This window comes from Doryrhamphus excisus, linkage group LG4, assembly GCF_037039965.1.
Source record: "Doryrhamphus excisus strain RoL-2023G ecotype Guam linkage group LG4, RoL_Dexc_Guam_v1.1, whole genome shotgun sequence".
NCBI classification, from domain to species: domain Eukaryota; kingdom Metazoa; phylum Chordata; class Actinopteri; order Syngnathiformes; family Syngnathidae; genus Doryrhamphus; species Doryrhamphus excisus.
This window is the reverse complement of record NC_136360.1, coordinates 16,837,119-16,853,557: the sequence shown is the minus strand read 5'-3', so window position 1 is coordinate 16,853,557 and position 16,439 is coordinate 16,837,119. Positions and strand designations below refer to the sequence as shown.

Here is a 16,439-nt window from a genome sequence, read left to right as displayed (position 1 = left end):
AGAGGGGCGTGTCTCCTGATGCGTTCATGTCCGCGGTAACGTGGTAATTCTTGGAATGGGGCGTTCCATGAGTACTTCCAGTTTCGTTTTAGCGCGTGGAAAATTTGGTTTTATGTAGGGGTGTATTGCAGCGCCCCGGCGGCGACACACACGCCATTTTAAACCTGTTCAGTTCCGACGCGAGCGCGCAGTCGCGGATCGAACATGCACTGTATACAGAAGGTTATTGATATCAAGTGTAGAATCAATATCGGATCGATATTTTTAGTTTTCTCATACGTATGTTATTTTTCACAAGCTTTGTCGTTCATAATGTTACATTATATTTATATGATTTACAAAGGCCTTGGACACAGGACACAGCGAATAGTTTATTTGGAAAAATATACTTTTCCTGATTATAATCATTTTCTACCAACCAATCACAGAGCACATATAGACAAACAACCATTCACACTCTCATTCATACCTATGGACAATTTGGAGTGGCCAATTAACCTAGCATGTTTTTGGAATGTGGGAGGAAACCGGAGTACCCGGAGAAAACCCACACATGCACTGGGAGAACATGCAAACTCCACACAGAGATGGCCGAGGGTAGGATTGAACTCAGGTCTCCTAGCCGTGAGGTCTGTGCGCTAACCACTAGACCGCCATGCAGCGATATTTATGCATCTCATCCAAAATTTATGACTTCTTGAATTTATTTCTTCTAAATTGAGGAAGCCAAAAATGTACCACTTCCACACATTGAGATTTTTTTTTTCTCACCCCCAAACTCCACACAAAGGGTGGAATTGAACTCAGGTTCTTGAATTTATTTCTTCGAAATTGAGGAAGCCAAACATGTACCACTTCCACACAGTAGGAGATTTTTTTTCACCCCCAAACTCCACACAAAGGGTGGAATTGAAGTCTACTAGCTGTGAGGTCTGTGCGCTAACCACTTGTCCGCCATGCCGCCTGATTATAATCATGATCAAAAAAACAAAAAAAAAAAAGTATTTTCAAGTATTTACTCGGCATCTGATCGAGACCAAAATGAGCCCCCCCCCAATAGAGTGAAAGAATGGAAATTGTTTTGCATTTATTAAGACATTCCATGGATTAAAAAAAATTAAATCTGTATTAAATATAAAATTGCTCCTTGCAAGGCGTACACTTCAGGAGAAAAAGGAAGTGGTGTTGCCACCTTCGTGGACCCGGCAGTATTCCTGCCCAAGCTGCGCTCTCTTCTTACACGCCTTCCCGGTCTTTGTGATTGCGTTGCAGAGTTGACGTGATGACACAGAGCTGCAAAGAGTTGTTTTCTTTTAGAGAGAGAGACAGAGCTGGGTTAAGTTGCTGGAAAAGAACACAAAGACTCACCTATTAACCGAGGGAGTCGGACTTGCACTCCTTGAATCGTTGACTAAATCGCGAGAGTCGTTCAACAAGTCAAAAACACTTCCAGGGTTCCTGAGAGGAATATCGTCAATGAACGCCTACAAAAGACAACAAAAAGTCATCATTCATTTTTTTTTTTTTAAATAAAACATTGTTATTGTTCTCACTGGTTGGGGTACAAGTCTGGAAGGGGTACTGCAGGGCACAGGTCTTCTGTGAGGGGGAGACACCACACCTGCATATTATAAAAAAAACAAAAAAAACAACATTAATCTGTCCTTTAATGCAGGGGTCTCAAACACGCGGCCCGCGGGCCAAATGTGACCCGCAGGACGGTAGTTTGAGGCCCCCGCCTTGATATGAAAGTTTAATGTTAGTGCGGCCCGCGCAGGTTTGATATGGATGCTGTATGGTATCATGTACCCAGAAAAAATTATTACGTTTGATTAATGTTCATGTTAAAGGTTAAATAACTGTTAATAGTTATCCTCCCTATCCGTGTGGAAGTGGTAAGTTTTTGGCTATTTAAGTTGAAAGGAAATAACTTAAAGGCTACCGTTTAGGTCGCTAGCGCTCTAGTTTACGAGTTAGCATGTGTCTCGAGACGAATGCAGTTGCGCAATATGTTGTAAATAAAAAGAGTATAAATGTGACTATAGTCATGTTTTGTCATGTCTACAGGGCTCTAATAATGCTTTGTTCATTTTAATCAAAAAAATAATTTGTCTACCCACCAACTATATGTGGTTTCTTAAGTTTTTATTATTTGCCGTTTTATTATTATTGTTATTTTATTTATTTATTTATTACTGATTGATTTTATTTATTCGTGATTTGATTATTTATTTTTCATCTTGTGTATAAAAATAAAAATTAAGATATTTGAGAACAGTGAAATGTTTTATCAGCGCTTTTATTGTAGAAAATCGGAACCAAAGCAAAGTTTACTTATTTTTCTGTTTTTAATAAATGAGTTTTTTGTTGTTCTTTGTTGATGTGGCCCTGCCTCGCCCAGACCCTAGCTCCAGTGGCCCACAGGTAAATTGAGTTTGAGACCCCTGCTTTAATGTATTTAATATTTTTCAAAGACTGACCTGATGTGTTGGTGTCTTGTGTCAGCAGGTTTTCCCGCTCGCTGCTGCTCTGTCCGCCTCTGCCGGACAAGAGAAAAAAAAAAAACATGTTACTCGACGACCATCCACGACAAGAAACCCGTTGGAACAACAAGAGTCGACCACACTAACTTCTGCGGCGTCGAGCATCGCGGATACGAGTTAGAGGACGAAACTGACTTCTGCAGCCCCTCTAATTCCCGAGGCCAAGCGGGAATCTTCTTCCCTCTGCTCTGAAAACAAGCCCACAACTTACTCACAAAGAAGTGTCCTGAGGATGTCACAAGAAGGTGAGAAGTATGAGAAGCAGGTCACGACTCACATGTGGTGCACGTTTGGGGGGGGGTGTAACGGTACGCCATCGTCACTGTTGGGTACCGAACTCGGATTTAAAAAAGGTCACGGTTGGCTGCTCCGTACCCGACCGTCCAGTCAATTTCCATGAAGTAGGATTCAATATGAATACATGGAATATTTCATAGTTATGTCAGAGAAAATCTGTTTTAACATTATTACAGTCCTCTAGATGTGAAATAACACCCCTATAGTCACCTTTACTTTTGTATTATCCAATATAGTACAATATAGTCCAGCATCCTGGACTTCATAAGTCCAGCATCCTGGACTTCATAAGTCCAGCATCCTGGACTTCATAAGTCCAGCATCCTGGACTTCATAAGTCCAGCATCCTGAAGTCGCCGCTTCACTGTTGATACTGACACTGGTGTTTGACGGCTACTATTTAGTGCAGCTGCCAGGTGACGACCTGTGAGGCGTCTTTGTCTTAAACTACACACTCTCATATTTGTGCCGCGTTTTTCTGTCCTTGTTAGACCCAGTTTGTGCTATTGCTAAGGATTTTTGTGTCTTTCATGATTACAGTCACCCCTGGTTTAATTAATTGGTTACAGACCTGCCAGCGATAAATTAATTTCCACGATATAGGATTCCAAGTCAATAAATGGAATATTTTTATAGTTGGAGCACGGAAAGTCTGTTTATGACTTTGTAAATACGAGGGATTTACGTTGCAGATTTTGATACCAATTATCCAGGAGTGAAATTGACTGATTTTGACACAGATCATATGGAATAATTCTTGTTTGTTTATTCTTGCACAGTTGTGCAGCGTTTTTCTGTCCTTGTTAGACCCAGTTTGTGCTGCAAATATTGGGCCTGAATGCTTGAAATGAGATGAATGTTGTGAATGAGTGTTGGAATGGGTTAAGAGGAAAAAACGCAAGGGTTGTCAAAATAGTTGGGAACGAGGTGGATGCTTTCATACTGGTTTGAGAAATCTGGGGAAAATGGCACCCGTTTCAATGATTATTTTTAGGGCAGGAAAATGTGGAATTCTGAGAAAATTTTGACATTTTAGAAATGTTTAAAATTCATGTCTTGTGCAGGAGCTGGTTAAGATGGAGAAGCACTTTAGAATTTCGGTAACCTTTCTCCTGCCTGTGACGTTCACGGCCTGTCCAAGTGTTCCTGAACTCACCGGTAAACAAACAAACATTAACTTTAAGAGAAAGCACGTTGTACCCATCCAACCAACAAAAAAAGCCATATCAGCGTTTAAAAAAAGGTTGGCTAGCGACATCGATGGCATCACACTGACTGCTTTGATCGCGTGCCCAAATTCAGTGCACCTTTCCGGGCCACAGCAGGCGCCCCCCTCTGCTCTATACTCAGATTGTAGTGGTTGTGTTATTTGATTGGGACTAACAGGTCCACTTGGTCAAATCCTAATTTGTTCAAGTCCTTTAGGTGTGAACAAACATCAGCATTGGTTTCGGTTTGAAAAAACCTTAAAAAGGAATTGTGTGGTCTGCTTTGGTCGTATTCACGGTACCAAAAAAAGACGAGTATGTGTAGCGTTACACCCCTAGCACAGAGAACAGAAATCTTGTACCTAGTGAGAGCGTGAAGAGCAGCACGCTGAGGCTGGTGAGGTCAAGCGCCGGCTCTTGGTTGACCTCCGCCAGGGCGTTGAGCGGCACGGTGAGCAACAGCACGGCGCGGGAAAACACCGGACAACGCAGGAAGGACTGCAGGACGGCCACCAGTACGAAATAGCTGGCGTGTGCCACGCACGTCCACATGGCGGCGAGGCTCAAACCTGAAACGCCAAGACCGCCGCAGTGAGTCTCTCGGGAAGACGCCGTGACGGCATCGCCGAGGGCGGTTCACCTGTCCAGGTGAGGTAACCCTGGATGACGCGAAGCCTTTCCTCCATATGAGCTTGCATGTTATCCAGGTAGTGCAGCATGAAGCCCAGACTGCTGTTCATGCGTTCCAGCTTGCCCATGAGATCGGCGTAGTACTGGGAAGTCTGGTCTTGGTAGCGGAGGAACTCTGACATGCCGTCATCTGAAAGACAATCCATGGGTGGAATAAATCAAAAGAGCATTTGGAAATTCAAGGAATAGGTGCAGATTTTGGAAGATCTAGAAAGCTTCCTGTGCGGGTTATGGTGTGTAGCTGCTCTGTAGGAGTCCCCGACTTGAGGAGAAAAGAGTTGAATGTTTTGGTGGTGGAATGGGTTAAGACAGGGGTGGGCAAACTACAGCCCGGGGGCCACATGCGGCCCATCAAGGGTTTGAATCCGGCCCGCCAGTTGCTTTCTAAGTATTTCAACTTTTAACATACAAACTGGCAACATGACTTGTAAGTCGGATGTCTTTAGTAAAAAAAAATTGTTTTTTTTTTTTAAAGTAAAATTAAATAAAAGTTTGATGTGGTCTGATGTTTAAAGTGCTCCTGAAAACATACAGCTGATAGTATAACACAGATAAAATTCCAAAAATAATTCAAGCAAAATTATAAGTATAAAGACAATTTTGTTAACTTGATGCGACCCAAGGCTGCACGGCGGTTGAGTGGTTAGCGTGCAGACCTCACAGCTACGAGACCAGGGTTCAATTCCACCCTCAGCCATCTCTGTGTGGAGTTTGCATGTTCTCCCCGTGCATGCGTGGGTTTTCTCCAAGTACTCCGGTTTCCTCCCACATTCCAAAAACATGCTAGGTTAATTGGCTAACTCCAAATTGTCCATAGGTATGAATGAGAGTGTGCGCAGACCTCACAGCTAGGAGACCTGAGTTCAATTCCACCCTTTGTGTGGAGTTTGGGGGTGAAAAAAAATTCTCCTCCTACTCTGTGTGGAAGTGGTACATTTTTGGCTTCCTCAATTTCGAAGAAATAAATTCAAGAACCTGAGTTCAATTCCACCCTTTGTGTGGAGTTTGGGGGTGAAAAAAAATCTCTTCCGACTTTGTGTGGAAGTGGTACATTTTTGGCTTCCTCAATTTAGAAGAAATAAATTCAAGAAGTCATAAATTTTGGATGAGATGCATAAATATGGCTGCAGCTGCACGGTGGTCGAGTGGTTAGCGCGCAGACCTCACGGCTAGGAGACCCGAGTTCAATCCCACCCTCGGCCCTCTCCAGGTACTCCGGTTTCCTCCCACATTCCAAAAACATGCTAGGTTAATTAGCCATTCCAAATTGTCCACAGGTATGAATGTGAGTGTGAATGGTTGTTTGTCTATATGTGCCCTGTGATTGGCTGGCCACCAGTCCAGGGTGGACCCCGCCTCTCACCCGAAGACAGCTGGGATAAGCTCCAGCACCCTGCCGCGACCCTCGTGAGGATAAGCGGTAGAAAATGAACGAATGATGCGGCCCACGAGTCAAAATATTTGCCCACTCCTGGGTTAAGAATTGGGACATATCAAAAATTGGGAAAAAAAACTTACCAATTTTTTGGTAGATGTCCTGAGCTTGATGTCTGACATCAGCGAGGTCTTGCACGATGGCTTTGTGACCGTCTTGTACCTTTGAGCCGTGGAGCTGCACATTCTCGCTAACAATTTCTGAATACAAGCAGAGAGATTAAAAAACAAACAAAAAAATATATGATCTTAAATTTCAAACCCACCCATTCGTTCCGTAATGCCCTGGATGAGCTGCGCCACGAGTTGTTGTCCAGAGGCGATGAGCGCTTTCTCCTGCCCTAAACGCTGCAGGTTGTCCCTCAGGGAACTTTCCATGTGCTCCTGGCCCTCGTGCAGTTTGACCTGATGAGCCTGCAGAGCACCGTGGCCCTGCAGGAGCTCGTCCAATGACGCTGCCGTCATCTGCCGCAGCTCCAATTGGCCGTCCTGTCAGGAAACACGAACCAAGCTGTGGTTGAACTGAAAGATTGACTGTGCATCTCCATATCAGACGGCGGCCATTTGGGAGGGGTGAAACCACAAGTGTCAGAATTTTTAGGATGGAAAATGACAAACATATGAATGACGAATAACCGCACCTTCAGGTCTTCCATGGCGGAAAGTTGACTGGCCGCAGTTGAAATGAGTGTATTTACTGTGTGCTCTGCTCTGCGTCGAAAGAGCTGCTGGCGAGTGGCGTAGCATACAGAGCGTGCTCTGTTGCTCACGATGTGATAGGCGTTCCATGTGTCCGAATCCATGTTGGCTGTACAGTCTTTTATAGCCTGAAATGATGGTAATGGAAACTTTCATTTGAACATGCATCAGATTCCAATTGAGTGCATCCCATAATCAGTTCCCAGTTCCACATGTCCAAAAGGAGTAGGAAGAAGCAAAGCTTATTAAATCCTACCCCTCCATCTGGTACTTTTACAATCAGTAACTGTTACATTTGTTCACTTCCTGCTTTCCTAATATAATTTAAGTTTTGGTTTTTAATTTCATTTGATTAATTTTTTAAGTAAAAATTTGTTTTAACATTTTTCAATTAGTAAGTGTCAATATAGTGATATATATAGCACATCATGACTGGTTCAAGACTCTTCATCCTTGTATTTAGCAAATTTATTTTATTCATTAATTTATTTTTAAAAAAAATTTAATTTTTTTTTTTTGGTCCCGTACCGAAGTACGTGGTGATATGAGCATCCAATGCCATAATGGGTACCATAGTAAGTTTCAACATAGTGATATATATAGCACATCATGACTGGTTCAAGACTCTTCATCCTTGTATTTAGCAAACATCAACTGCTTGTATTGTTTCTTGAATTGGCTCATTGTTGTGCATTGTTTGATTTCTTTACTCAATCCATTCCATAGTTTGATTCCACATACTGAAATGCTATGGCTAGCATAACGTAGTCCTAGCATAGAAGTGTTTCAAATGTACTTCTTCCCTGAGATCATATTTCTCCTCTCTTGTAGAGAAGTATTGGATGACATTTTTAGTTAATTGCTTATTTTTAGCCTTATGCATTATTTTAGCTGTTTGAAGATGAACTATATCAGCAAGTTGAAGTATTTGTCATTTTACAAATAAGGAGTTAGTATGTTCTCTGTAGGCGGCATTATGAAGTATCCTTACTGGCCTTTTTTTGCAGTACATTTAGCCAGTGAAGATTGCTTTTATAGTTATTAGCCCATATTTCCACACAATAAGTAAGATATGGTAGAACCAGAGAGCAATAAAGAGTGTGGAGTGATTTCAGATTGAGAACAAATTTTGCTTTGTTCAATACTGAAATATTTCTGGCCACTTTATGTTGTATATTTGTAATATGAGGTTTCCAGGTCATATTTTCATCTATTGTGATCCCCAGAAATGTATTTTCGTTCACCAATACCAGCTCAGTGAGGCAAAAATTAAAAATAACTGACATTTTCACAATAAAATAAAGCCCCGTCACGTTTACCATGTCGTCTGTGCACGGGTAAGTCATGCGACCCTCAATCTGTGCTTGACAGTTGAACAAAACCACGCCAAGCTTGGCAAGCTCTTCTTCTGAGAGGCTTTGACAGCTCGCCTTCAGCCGGGCCACCACCTAAGCCAGAACATAACACCATTTGTATGATGTTAGAAAGAAATAGGAAGCAAAGAAATTCGCAAATTGATGACATTGCATCAGTACATGCAGAAATATATTTACATTATTATTATTATTATTATTATTATTATTATTAGCCACAAAAGGGTGTTGCAATGAGGTCTACTTACCCTCTGATGGCAACTGTCTAAAGGACTGAGCGCCATCTGTTTGGCCTCAGCCATAAACTTCTCATCAACCGTTGCCATTTCAAACTGAGCATCTTTTGCCAGAACCACTGGGAATTCTTCCGGGGGAGGAAGCGGTGCTGATGCTGCTGCTGGAGGTTGCTGCGTTTGCCTCAGCCACTCAAAGAGCCCCTGTGCTGCAGGACACCGGTTGGCAAGGATGCAAAGCAGCAGCATACACTTCACGTGGTCCATGTCTGGAATAATCACACGGTAAGTAAGTATCAAAAGATCTGGTGGTGGGTGTGTAGTCCAAAATGGCTGAACAAACAAACAATGCTGGTGTATTAGCCGTACACACCTTAACACCACAAGAGTTAGTATGCCAAATATACAGAAATGAAGCATTAAATACAGTGGGAAATCATTGAAACAGTGACATTCATTGGGGTGTCTTATTAGCATTTTTTGCTATTGTGACAAAGGTTAGCAATTTTAAGGCTAAAAGCAGCTCTACAATGTAGCTTTCCTAGCTTTCCATGTTTTCTATGAATTCATTAAATAAATCAAGTAGGAATAGTTAGATTCTAATATGCAACCTAATTTTTAAACATTGTCTTAGAAATGTCCTTTCATGACAAAAAAATGCGCTTTTGGAAATTACCTAGCTTACACGACTGAGCGCCATTTTGTTTATTAAGGCTAAAAGCAGCTCTACAACGTAGTTTTCCTCGCTTGTTTTTGATGAATTCATTAAAAGAATCAAGTAGGAATAGTTAGATTCTAATATGCAACATAATTTTTGAACAATGTCTTAGAAATGTCCTTTCATGACAAAAAAAATGTGCTTTTAGCGTACACGACAGAGCGCCATTTTGTTTATTAAGGCTAAAAGCAGCTCTACAACATAGCTTTCCTAGCTTGTTTTCTACGAATTCATTAAAAGAATCAAGTAGGAATAGTTAGATTCTAATATGCAACATAAGTTTTAAACATTGTCTTTGAAATGTCCTTTCATGACAAAAAAAATGCGTTTATGAAAATGAACTAGCTTATACGACAGAGCGCCATTTTGTTTATTCAGGCTAAAAACAGCTCTACAATTTAGCTTTACTAGCTTGTTTTCTATGAATTCATTAAAATAATCAAGTAGGAATAGTTGGATTCTAATATGCAACATAATTTTAAAACATCATCTTAGAAATGTCCTTTCATGACAAAAAAAAGCGCTTTTGAAAATGACCTAGCTTACACGACAGAGTGCCATTTTGTCTATTAAGGCTAAAAGCAGCTCTACAACATGGCTTTCCTAGCTTGTTTTCTATGAATTCATAGAATTAGAATAGAATTCATAGAATTCATAGAAATAGAATAGAGTCTTTGAAATGTTATTTTATGGCAAAAACATTTGCTTTTGGAAAATTACCTAGCTTACACGACAGAGCGCCATTTTATTTACAGTTTGTCTTCTTTTTTGGTAAGTGTTGGCCATTATCGAAGCAGCTATTGGGTGAATTACCGCCGCTTACTGGACGTAGTCAGTATAACATCACGTTACGCCCGTATAGGACACATTTTAGCACGTTTAAGTGTTGGGTCCTTTTGAGTATGGAGCTAAACATTATTACTTTTTTATATAATGACTATTGTTAGGGTGCCAGAGGATGTCGGACACATTAATCAAGTGATTTGCTTCGTATGATATCACGGAGGCTTTGCCCAGACATGTCTGCTGCTTAGCCTGCTGTTTAGCAGCTCATATCGCAAAATAGCCTTTAGCATCGCCAACACTCTGATAAATGACACTAAATCTTTACACACACTAACACACATATATACATATAATGTAAACAAATGACACTAATGTTACATGGCGACTCTCCAAAGTTACAATGCGATAAACGTAATGAAGGGTTAAACGCATACCTGTTATTTAATTTCGCCGGACGATGTGCAAAAAGTGAAAGTGAGCATCAGAGATATAACACAGCTGACTGCGATGCCGGTTAATTGTTTAGTTCAATAAACCAGCACCTTCACTATATAGCCAATGGAGGCATTGTATCTCCAGAATGGGTGGGCTAAGGGTGCACTCGATTTAATGTCCTGCTTGACGCGAAATTACATTTCATCTTAAATCCAACTCTTATAGTTCTTTCTTCTCAACTACGAACAATAACTACCCCGTTAAATATTTCGTGTTTATGTATATTTGGTTTACTAATAGTTATTATTGAGTTTTCCATATTACCCGCACTGTTTGGGTGCCGCCCACCTCGTGTATCGGTACAAAAGTGTATTTAAATTAAGCCAACCTTTCCGGACAGCCAGCTCAGCAGCAGATATTGATTTCTTAGTGGGAATTCCGGCCTCTACAAAAGAGCCGATTCGGATGGTTCGACTCTTAAGTGTTTACTTACAATATTGTGTTCCTCACATTTCCAATACGTTGTCTCTAACACCCCCACATTAAAATTACATAATGTACATGTTTTATTGGGCAATTATGCCTGCGTTAACTTTTATTAAAGTTTTAAACTGTTGTTAATGTGATGTTATATTTGCTCTTGCTAGGCTACGCCCTTCGTCTTCTTTTGGTTTAATGGCAAGTTGCAAACATGACTTTAAAAGGTGCATACCGCTACCGGCAATGAGAACGAGAGTGGGTGGGCGGGCTCTACGTGGGCTACAGACCTTTACATTGGACACAACAATTATGTAGTCGACCAATCAGTGCGCAGGTCGTTCACTGTAAAGAATCGCCTCGAAGATCCGTTTCGTTCGCGACCGACGCACCGGGAGGTTGCTCGGTAAAACGTATGGAATCAACTTTGTAAGGTTGGTAGTTGTAAATTGAAGTTTCGACGTGTTACTGTGACAAGTACAGTTACAAGTAACGCATATCAGCTTCATTATCGATGTCATCTACGCAAAACGTTTGGTTTGACTGCCGTGATTGCCGGCTTCATTTGTGTATTTCAATTGTGATTCCGTCTTCCGGGATGCTAATCGTGTTTTTGCTAGGCTATGCGTTATGTTGTATGTTTTATAGTCAAACATGAGATTGAATGATTTAGTTGACTCTTCATTATGTTGACTAAACACAGCCTCTGGTCATGCTAGCGACAGCCTGCTAAAGCAACATGCTAGCAGCTACTAGCCCTGTGTTTATTCACGTCTGCATCCTATTTATGTGTTTACTTTTGGGTTTGACATCAAACGATGAGTAGGCGCTTTTACTTCCGGGTATTTACCACCACGTGTTGCGTTTGAGTCCATTCCTCTTTCATGTGAGCAAAATGAAGAATGTCCATGTACATTATTTAGAGGTGAAAACAATATGAAAAGCAGATATTTCTGTATGATCACTTGGAATGTCCTGAAGATGGACGTCTTTTGGTGATTCTGATTGGATTACATTTGAACACACAGTCCGCACGTGACGTTTCGGTGGGAGACCTGCGATTACGGATGCTCTGGTGTGATTCTGGCAGGACGGAATGGACGCTGAGACGGACTCACCGAGAATCGGCTTCATTGGTGCGGGGAATATGGCGTTTGGCATCGCAAAGGGCATCTTATCAGGTCGGTATGCTGGTTGCTAATCGTTCCTAGCACACCTTCTTGTTTTGCTATTATTTGATGTTTATGGAAAGTATTTTCCAAGGCAAATGTCTAAGATTGTTGTCCGCTGTTAACAATGCTGGTTTATAATGATCATGTGACAACTTGGCCAGCAGTACAAGAGCCTATTTTATTTTTTGTTTGTCATTAAAGGGAATATTAGACCTGAAAATGTCAAAGTAAGCGCACCATCTCTCAGGAACCTGGGACGCTTTCAGGTAATCCTACTAAGTCTCTCCTTGAATACTACAATATTACATATTCATTCTTTCTTTCTTGTTGAATATAACTTTTTGCTCTTAATATTTTGACTTTATTTTTTTTACTTTTCTGACTTTTTCAGCTGTCTTTAAAAAAAAGTTTCTCAGAATTATGAGTTTGTTCCCTTTGTATTTAGACTATATTATAACTTTTTACGCAACCTAATTTTCCAAAAATTCAAATGTTATCTTATTTGTTTTTCAAGATATTACAGCTTAAAAAATTCTTTAATATTTCAACTCCATGCTACAAAATAATTTTTTTCCCTGCTAATATTACAAATGTATATATATTTATTTATTGTGTACTTTTTTCTCTTAATATTTTCACTTGATCACTATTTTTTTTTAATATTTGCAAATATTTCAGCTTTTTTGGGCACATTTTCTTCTCATATTTATGACTTTATTGGCATAGTATTTAGACTTTATTGTAACATTTTCCGCAACCCAATTTTCCCAAAATTCCAACTGTTTTTTTTGTCTTTCATAATATTGCAACTTTTAAAAAAAAACTTTTTTTCTTTAATATTTCAACTCCATGCTACTAAATAATTTTTTTCCTGGTAATATTACAAATGTATATGTATTTTTTTTTCTCGTTTACCTTTTTCTCTTAATATTTTCATTTTATTCCCATAAAAAAATTTATTTCAATTTTTGCAGTTTTTTAATTTGCAAATATTTCAGCTTTTTTGTGCACATTTTTTAATATTTTCATTTTATTCCCATAAAATTACAGCAGTTTTTTTATACATTTTTGCAGTTTTTTAAATGTGCAAATATTTCAGCTTTTTTGGTGCACGTTTTCTTCTCATATTTATGACTTTATTAGCATAGTATTTAGACTTTATTGTAACCTTTTCCGCAACCCAATTTTCCCAAAATTCCAACTCTGTTTTTTGTCTTTCATAATATTACAACTTAAAAAAAATGTTCTTTAATATTTCAACTCCATGATACTATATTACCTTATTTGTACTGATAATATTACAAATGTGTATAATAATATATTTTTTCCTCATTGGAAGGACTTTTTTTTTCTCTTAATATTGTGATTTTATTCTCAGAAAATTGCAGCTGTTTTCTTCCCATTTTTGCAGTTATTAAAATATCTCAGCTTTTTTCTTGCAAATTGTGCATATCCTCTAGTTTTTCTATAGAATAATAGCAAATGTTATCTTCCATTTGGCACTTATCTGTTGTGCAGTAACATCTTTCAGTCTTTTGGTTTCAGGAGCTAAACATCACCACCACTCATTCCAACACCGAGGTCGTGTGCGGATCAGATATAATCTTCCTGGCGGTCAAACCTCACGTCGTTCCACTCGTCCTCCATGAAATCTCGCCGCACGTCACTCACGGGCACATGATTGTGTCTGTTGCGGCGGGAGTCACCGTGGCGACATTGGAGGAAGTGAGTTATTTTATTCTTTTTAAATTTTATTTGGGCAAATATATGAAACATTAGAGTACATTTCTTACATCAATCAAAATATAACTTTCCATTATTTACATTTATATTCAACTATCTGATCACAAGCCCAAAAGGAGTAGGCTGAAGCAAAAACATATAAATGCCTAGCCCTTTTTGCAAGATATAATCATGTTCATGCCACAGTCTTGTTTTCCCCCGTTATTATTATCATTGTAATATTATTATTGTTATAATCTTCACCATTATTACCGTTATTATTGTTATTATTCATTCAAATGAATGAATGAGTTGTAACAATTTTTTGATTTTTTTCGACAAAAAAAATGTTGTTGTAAAGAAAATATGAATGAGTTGTAACAATTTTTTGTTTTTTTTTTTTTACAACATTTTAGTTGTGACAAAAAAAATCCAAAAAATGTTACAACTCATTCATATTTTTTTTTACAACTTTTTAGTTGTTTTGAATGAATGAGTTGTAACAATTTTTTTTTTCAACTATAATGATGAAAATGGTAATTAATGATGATTATCATAATGGTGATAATAACAATAATAATGGTAATAATGATAAAGATTATAACAATAATGATAATGATCATAACAATAATATTAATATTACAATGATAATAATAACAGGGGAAAACAAGACTGTGGCATGAACATCTTGCAAAAATGTTTTGATTTTTTTTTTAAACAAACATTTTTTTTATTTGCTTTGGGGTCATAAATCAGATTTTTGAGAATTAAAACAAAACAAAAAAACAAGTAATTATATTACATTTTTCCACATTCTTTTCAAGTTGCTGCCATTGGGTTCGGTTGTCATCCGGCTGATGCCAAACCTTCCATGCGTGGTTCTGGAAGGCGCCCTCTTATTTGCCCGGGGGACTTGTGCGACACAAGACCACGGCGCCATGTTGCGCTCCTTGTTGCATCGCTGTGGTTTGGTAGAGGAAGGACCCGAGGCCTGGATCGACATCCATACCGGACTGAGCGGGAGCGGCGTTGCCTTTGTGGGTGTCTGAAAAATCCTTAGAGAACCAAGTTGGTGTTTTTCCATGCATGTGGTTCCCCTCGAAAAAGACAAACTAGATCCTACTGTATATTATTGGGTTTCTGATTTTTCTCCGTAGGTATACCTGTTTGCAGAGGCGCTGGCTGAAGGGGCTGTGAAAATGGGCATGCCCAGCGCTTTGGCCCACAGCATTGCGTCTCAAACCGTCCTGGTGAGTTTCATGGCGCCAAACCGGCAGCATCTTCACCCATTACTCGAGGTCTAGCGCAGGGGTCTCAAACACGCGGCCCGCGGGCCAAATGTGGACGGCAGGACACTAGTTTGAGGCCCCCGCCTTGATATGAAAGTTTAATGTTAGTGCGGCCCGCGCAAGTTTGATATGGATGCTGTATGGTATCATGTACCCAGAAAAAATTATTACGTTTGATTAATGTTCATGTTAAAGGTTAAATAACTGTTAATAGTTATCCTCCCTATCCGTGTGGAAGTGGTAAGTTTTTGGCTATTTAAGTTTAAAGGAAATAACTTGGAGGCTACCGTTTAGGTCGCTAGCTCTCTAGTTTGCGAGTTAGCATGTGTCTCAAGACCCTGCAGTTGCGCAATATGTTGTAAATAAAAAGTATAAATGTGACTATAGTCGTGTTTTGTCATGTCTACAGGGCTCTAATAATGCTTTGTTCATTTTAATCTGAAAAAAATAATTTGTCTACCCACCAACTATATGTGGTTTAAGTTTTTATTATTTGCCCTTTTATTATTATATTTATTTATTTATGACTGATTTTTTTAAATTCTTGATTTGTTTATTTATTTTTCATCTTATTTTGTGTAGAAAAATAAAAAGTAAGATATTTGAGAACAGTGGAAGGTTTTATCAGAGCTTTTATTGTAGAAAATTGGAACCAAAGCAAAGTTTTTTTTTTTTAAAAATTTTTTGTTTTTAATAAATGCGTTTTTTTTTTTTTTTTTTGGAAAACCTGATGCAGCCCAGTCTCACCCAGACCCGAGCTCCAGTGGCCCCCAAGTAAATTGAGTTTGAGACCCCTGGTCTAGCGCGTCAGGGAAGACGGGCACTTTGAATTCAGGCTCAGCATCTGCGGCTCCTTTTTTTTTTTAGTTCTGCGCCGTTATTTCCCCAGAATCTGATTATTCTAACCGTCCTCGTTTGCAGGGCGCCGGGCGATTATTACGAGAGTCCGACAAGCATCCGGCTCAGCTTCGTTCAGAGGTGTGCACCCCAGGCGGGACGACAATCTACGGGCTTCACGCTCTGGAGCAAGGAGGATTAAGGGCATCGACCATGGGCGCCGTGGAGTCGGCCACCGAGAGAGCGCGGGAGCTTGGCCGGGTATCCGCAGCGACCCGAAACGGGAAATAACGACCTCTGACTGCCGTTTGGACTCATTCAAAAAGACTACGAACACTAATTTTAAAACTTTTCTTGGAACAACTTAATTTATCATGAACATTATTAAATAACTTTATAATTAACTGAATGAAACAAAACCATAACATAATAATAATCAAACAGAATTACAGTTTGAGAAGCCACTTTCAAAAAGCAGGTTTATTAAAAATGGACCAAGAGTGATTAAAAAAAACATACACATAAA

The 16,439-nt window shown here is 39.4% G+C and overlaps 2 protein-coding genes across 2 annotated transcripts; one reads left to right on the top strand and one right to left on the bottom strand.

Moving 5' to 3' along the window:
- Window positions 1-1,111: 1,111 nt before the first annotated feature.
- On the bottom strand, window positions 1,112-10,550 carry bmb (brambleberry). Its single transcript, XM_058073532.2, has 13 exons — window positions 10,416-10,550; window positions 8,493-8,746; window positions 8,191-8,319; window positions 6,814-6,999; window positions 6,439-6,661; window positions 6,257-6,373; window positions 4,689-4,868; window positions 4,411-4,617; window positions 2,631-2,769; window positions 2,481-2,539; window positions 1,554-1,621; window positions 1,369-1,484; window positions 1,112-1,293 (listed from the first exon to the last, which is right to left on the bottom strand). The coding sequence occupies exons 2-13, from the start codon at window positions 8,742-8,744 to the stop codon at window positions 1,164-1,166; spliced, it is 1,806 nt and encodes a 601-aa protein (XP_057929515.2). The 5' UTR covers window positions 8,745-8,746; window positions 10,416-10,550; the 3' UTR covers window positions 1,112-1,163.
- Window positions 10,551-11,184: 634 nt separating this feature from the next.
- On the top strand, window positions 11,185-16,217 carry pycr3 (pyrroline-5-carboxylate reductase 3). The gene is made up of 7 exons (XM_058073539.2): window positions 11,185-11,327; window positions 11,922-12,074; window positions 12,267-12,331; window positions 13,611-13,790; window positions 14,612-14,824; window positions 14,945-15,037; window positions 15,998-16,217. The coding sequence occupies exons 2-7, from the start codon at window positions 11,990-11,992 to the stop codon at window positions 16,202-16,204; spliced, it is 843 nt and encodes a 280-aa protein (XP_057929522.2). The 5' UTR covers window positions 11,185-11,327; window positions 11,922-11,989; the 3' UTR covers window positions 16,205-16,217.
- Window positions 16,218-16,439: the final 222 nt, after the last annotated feature.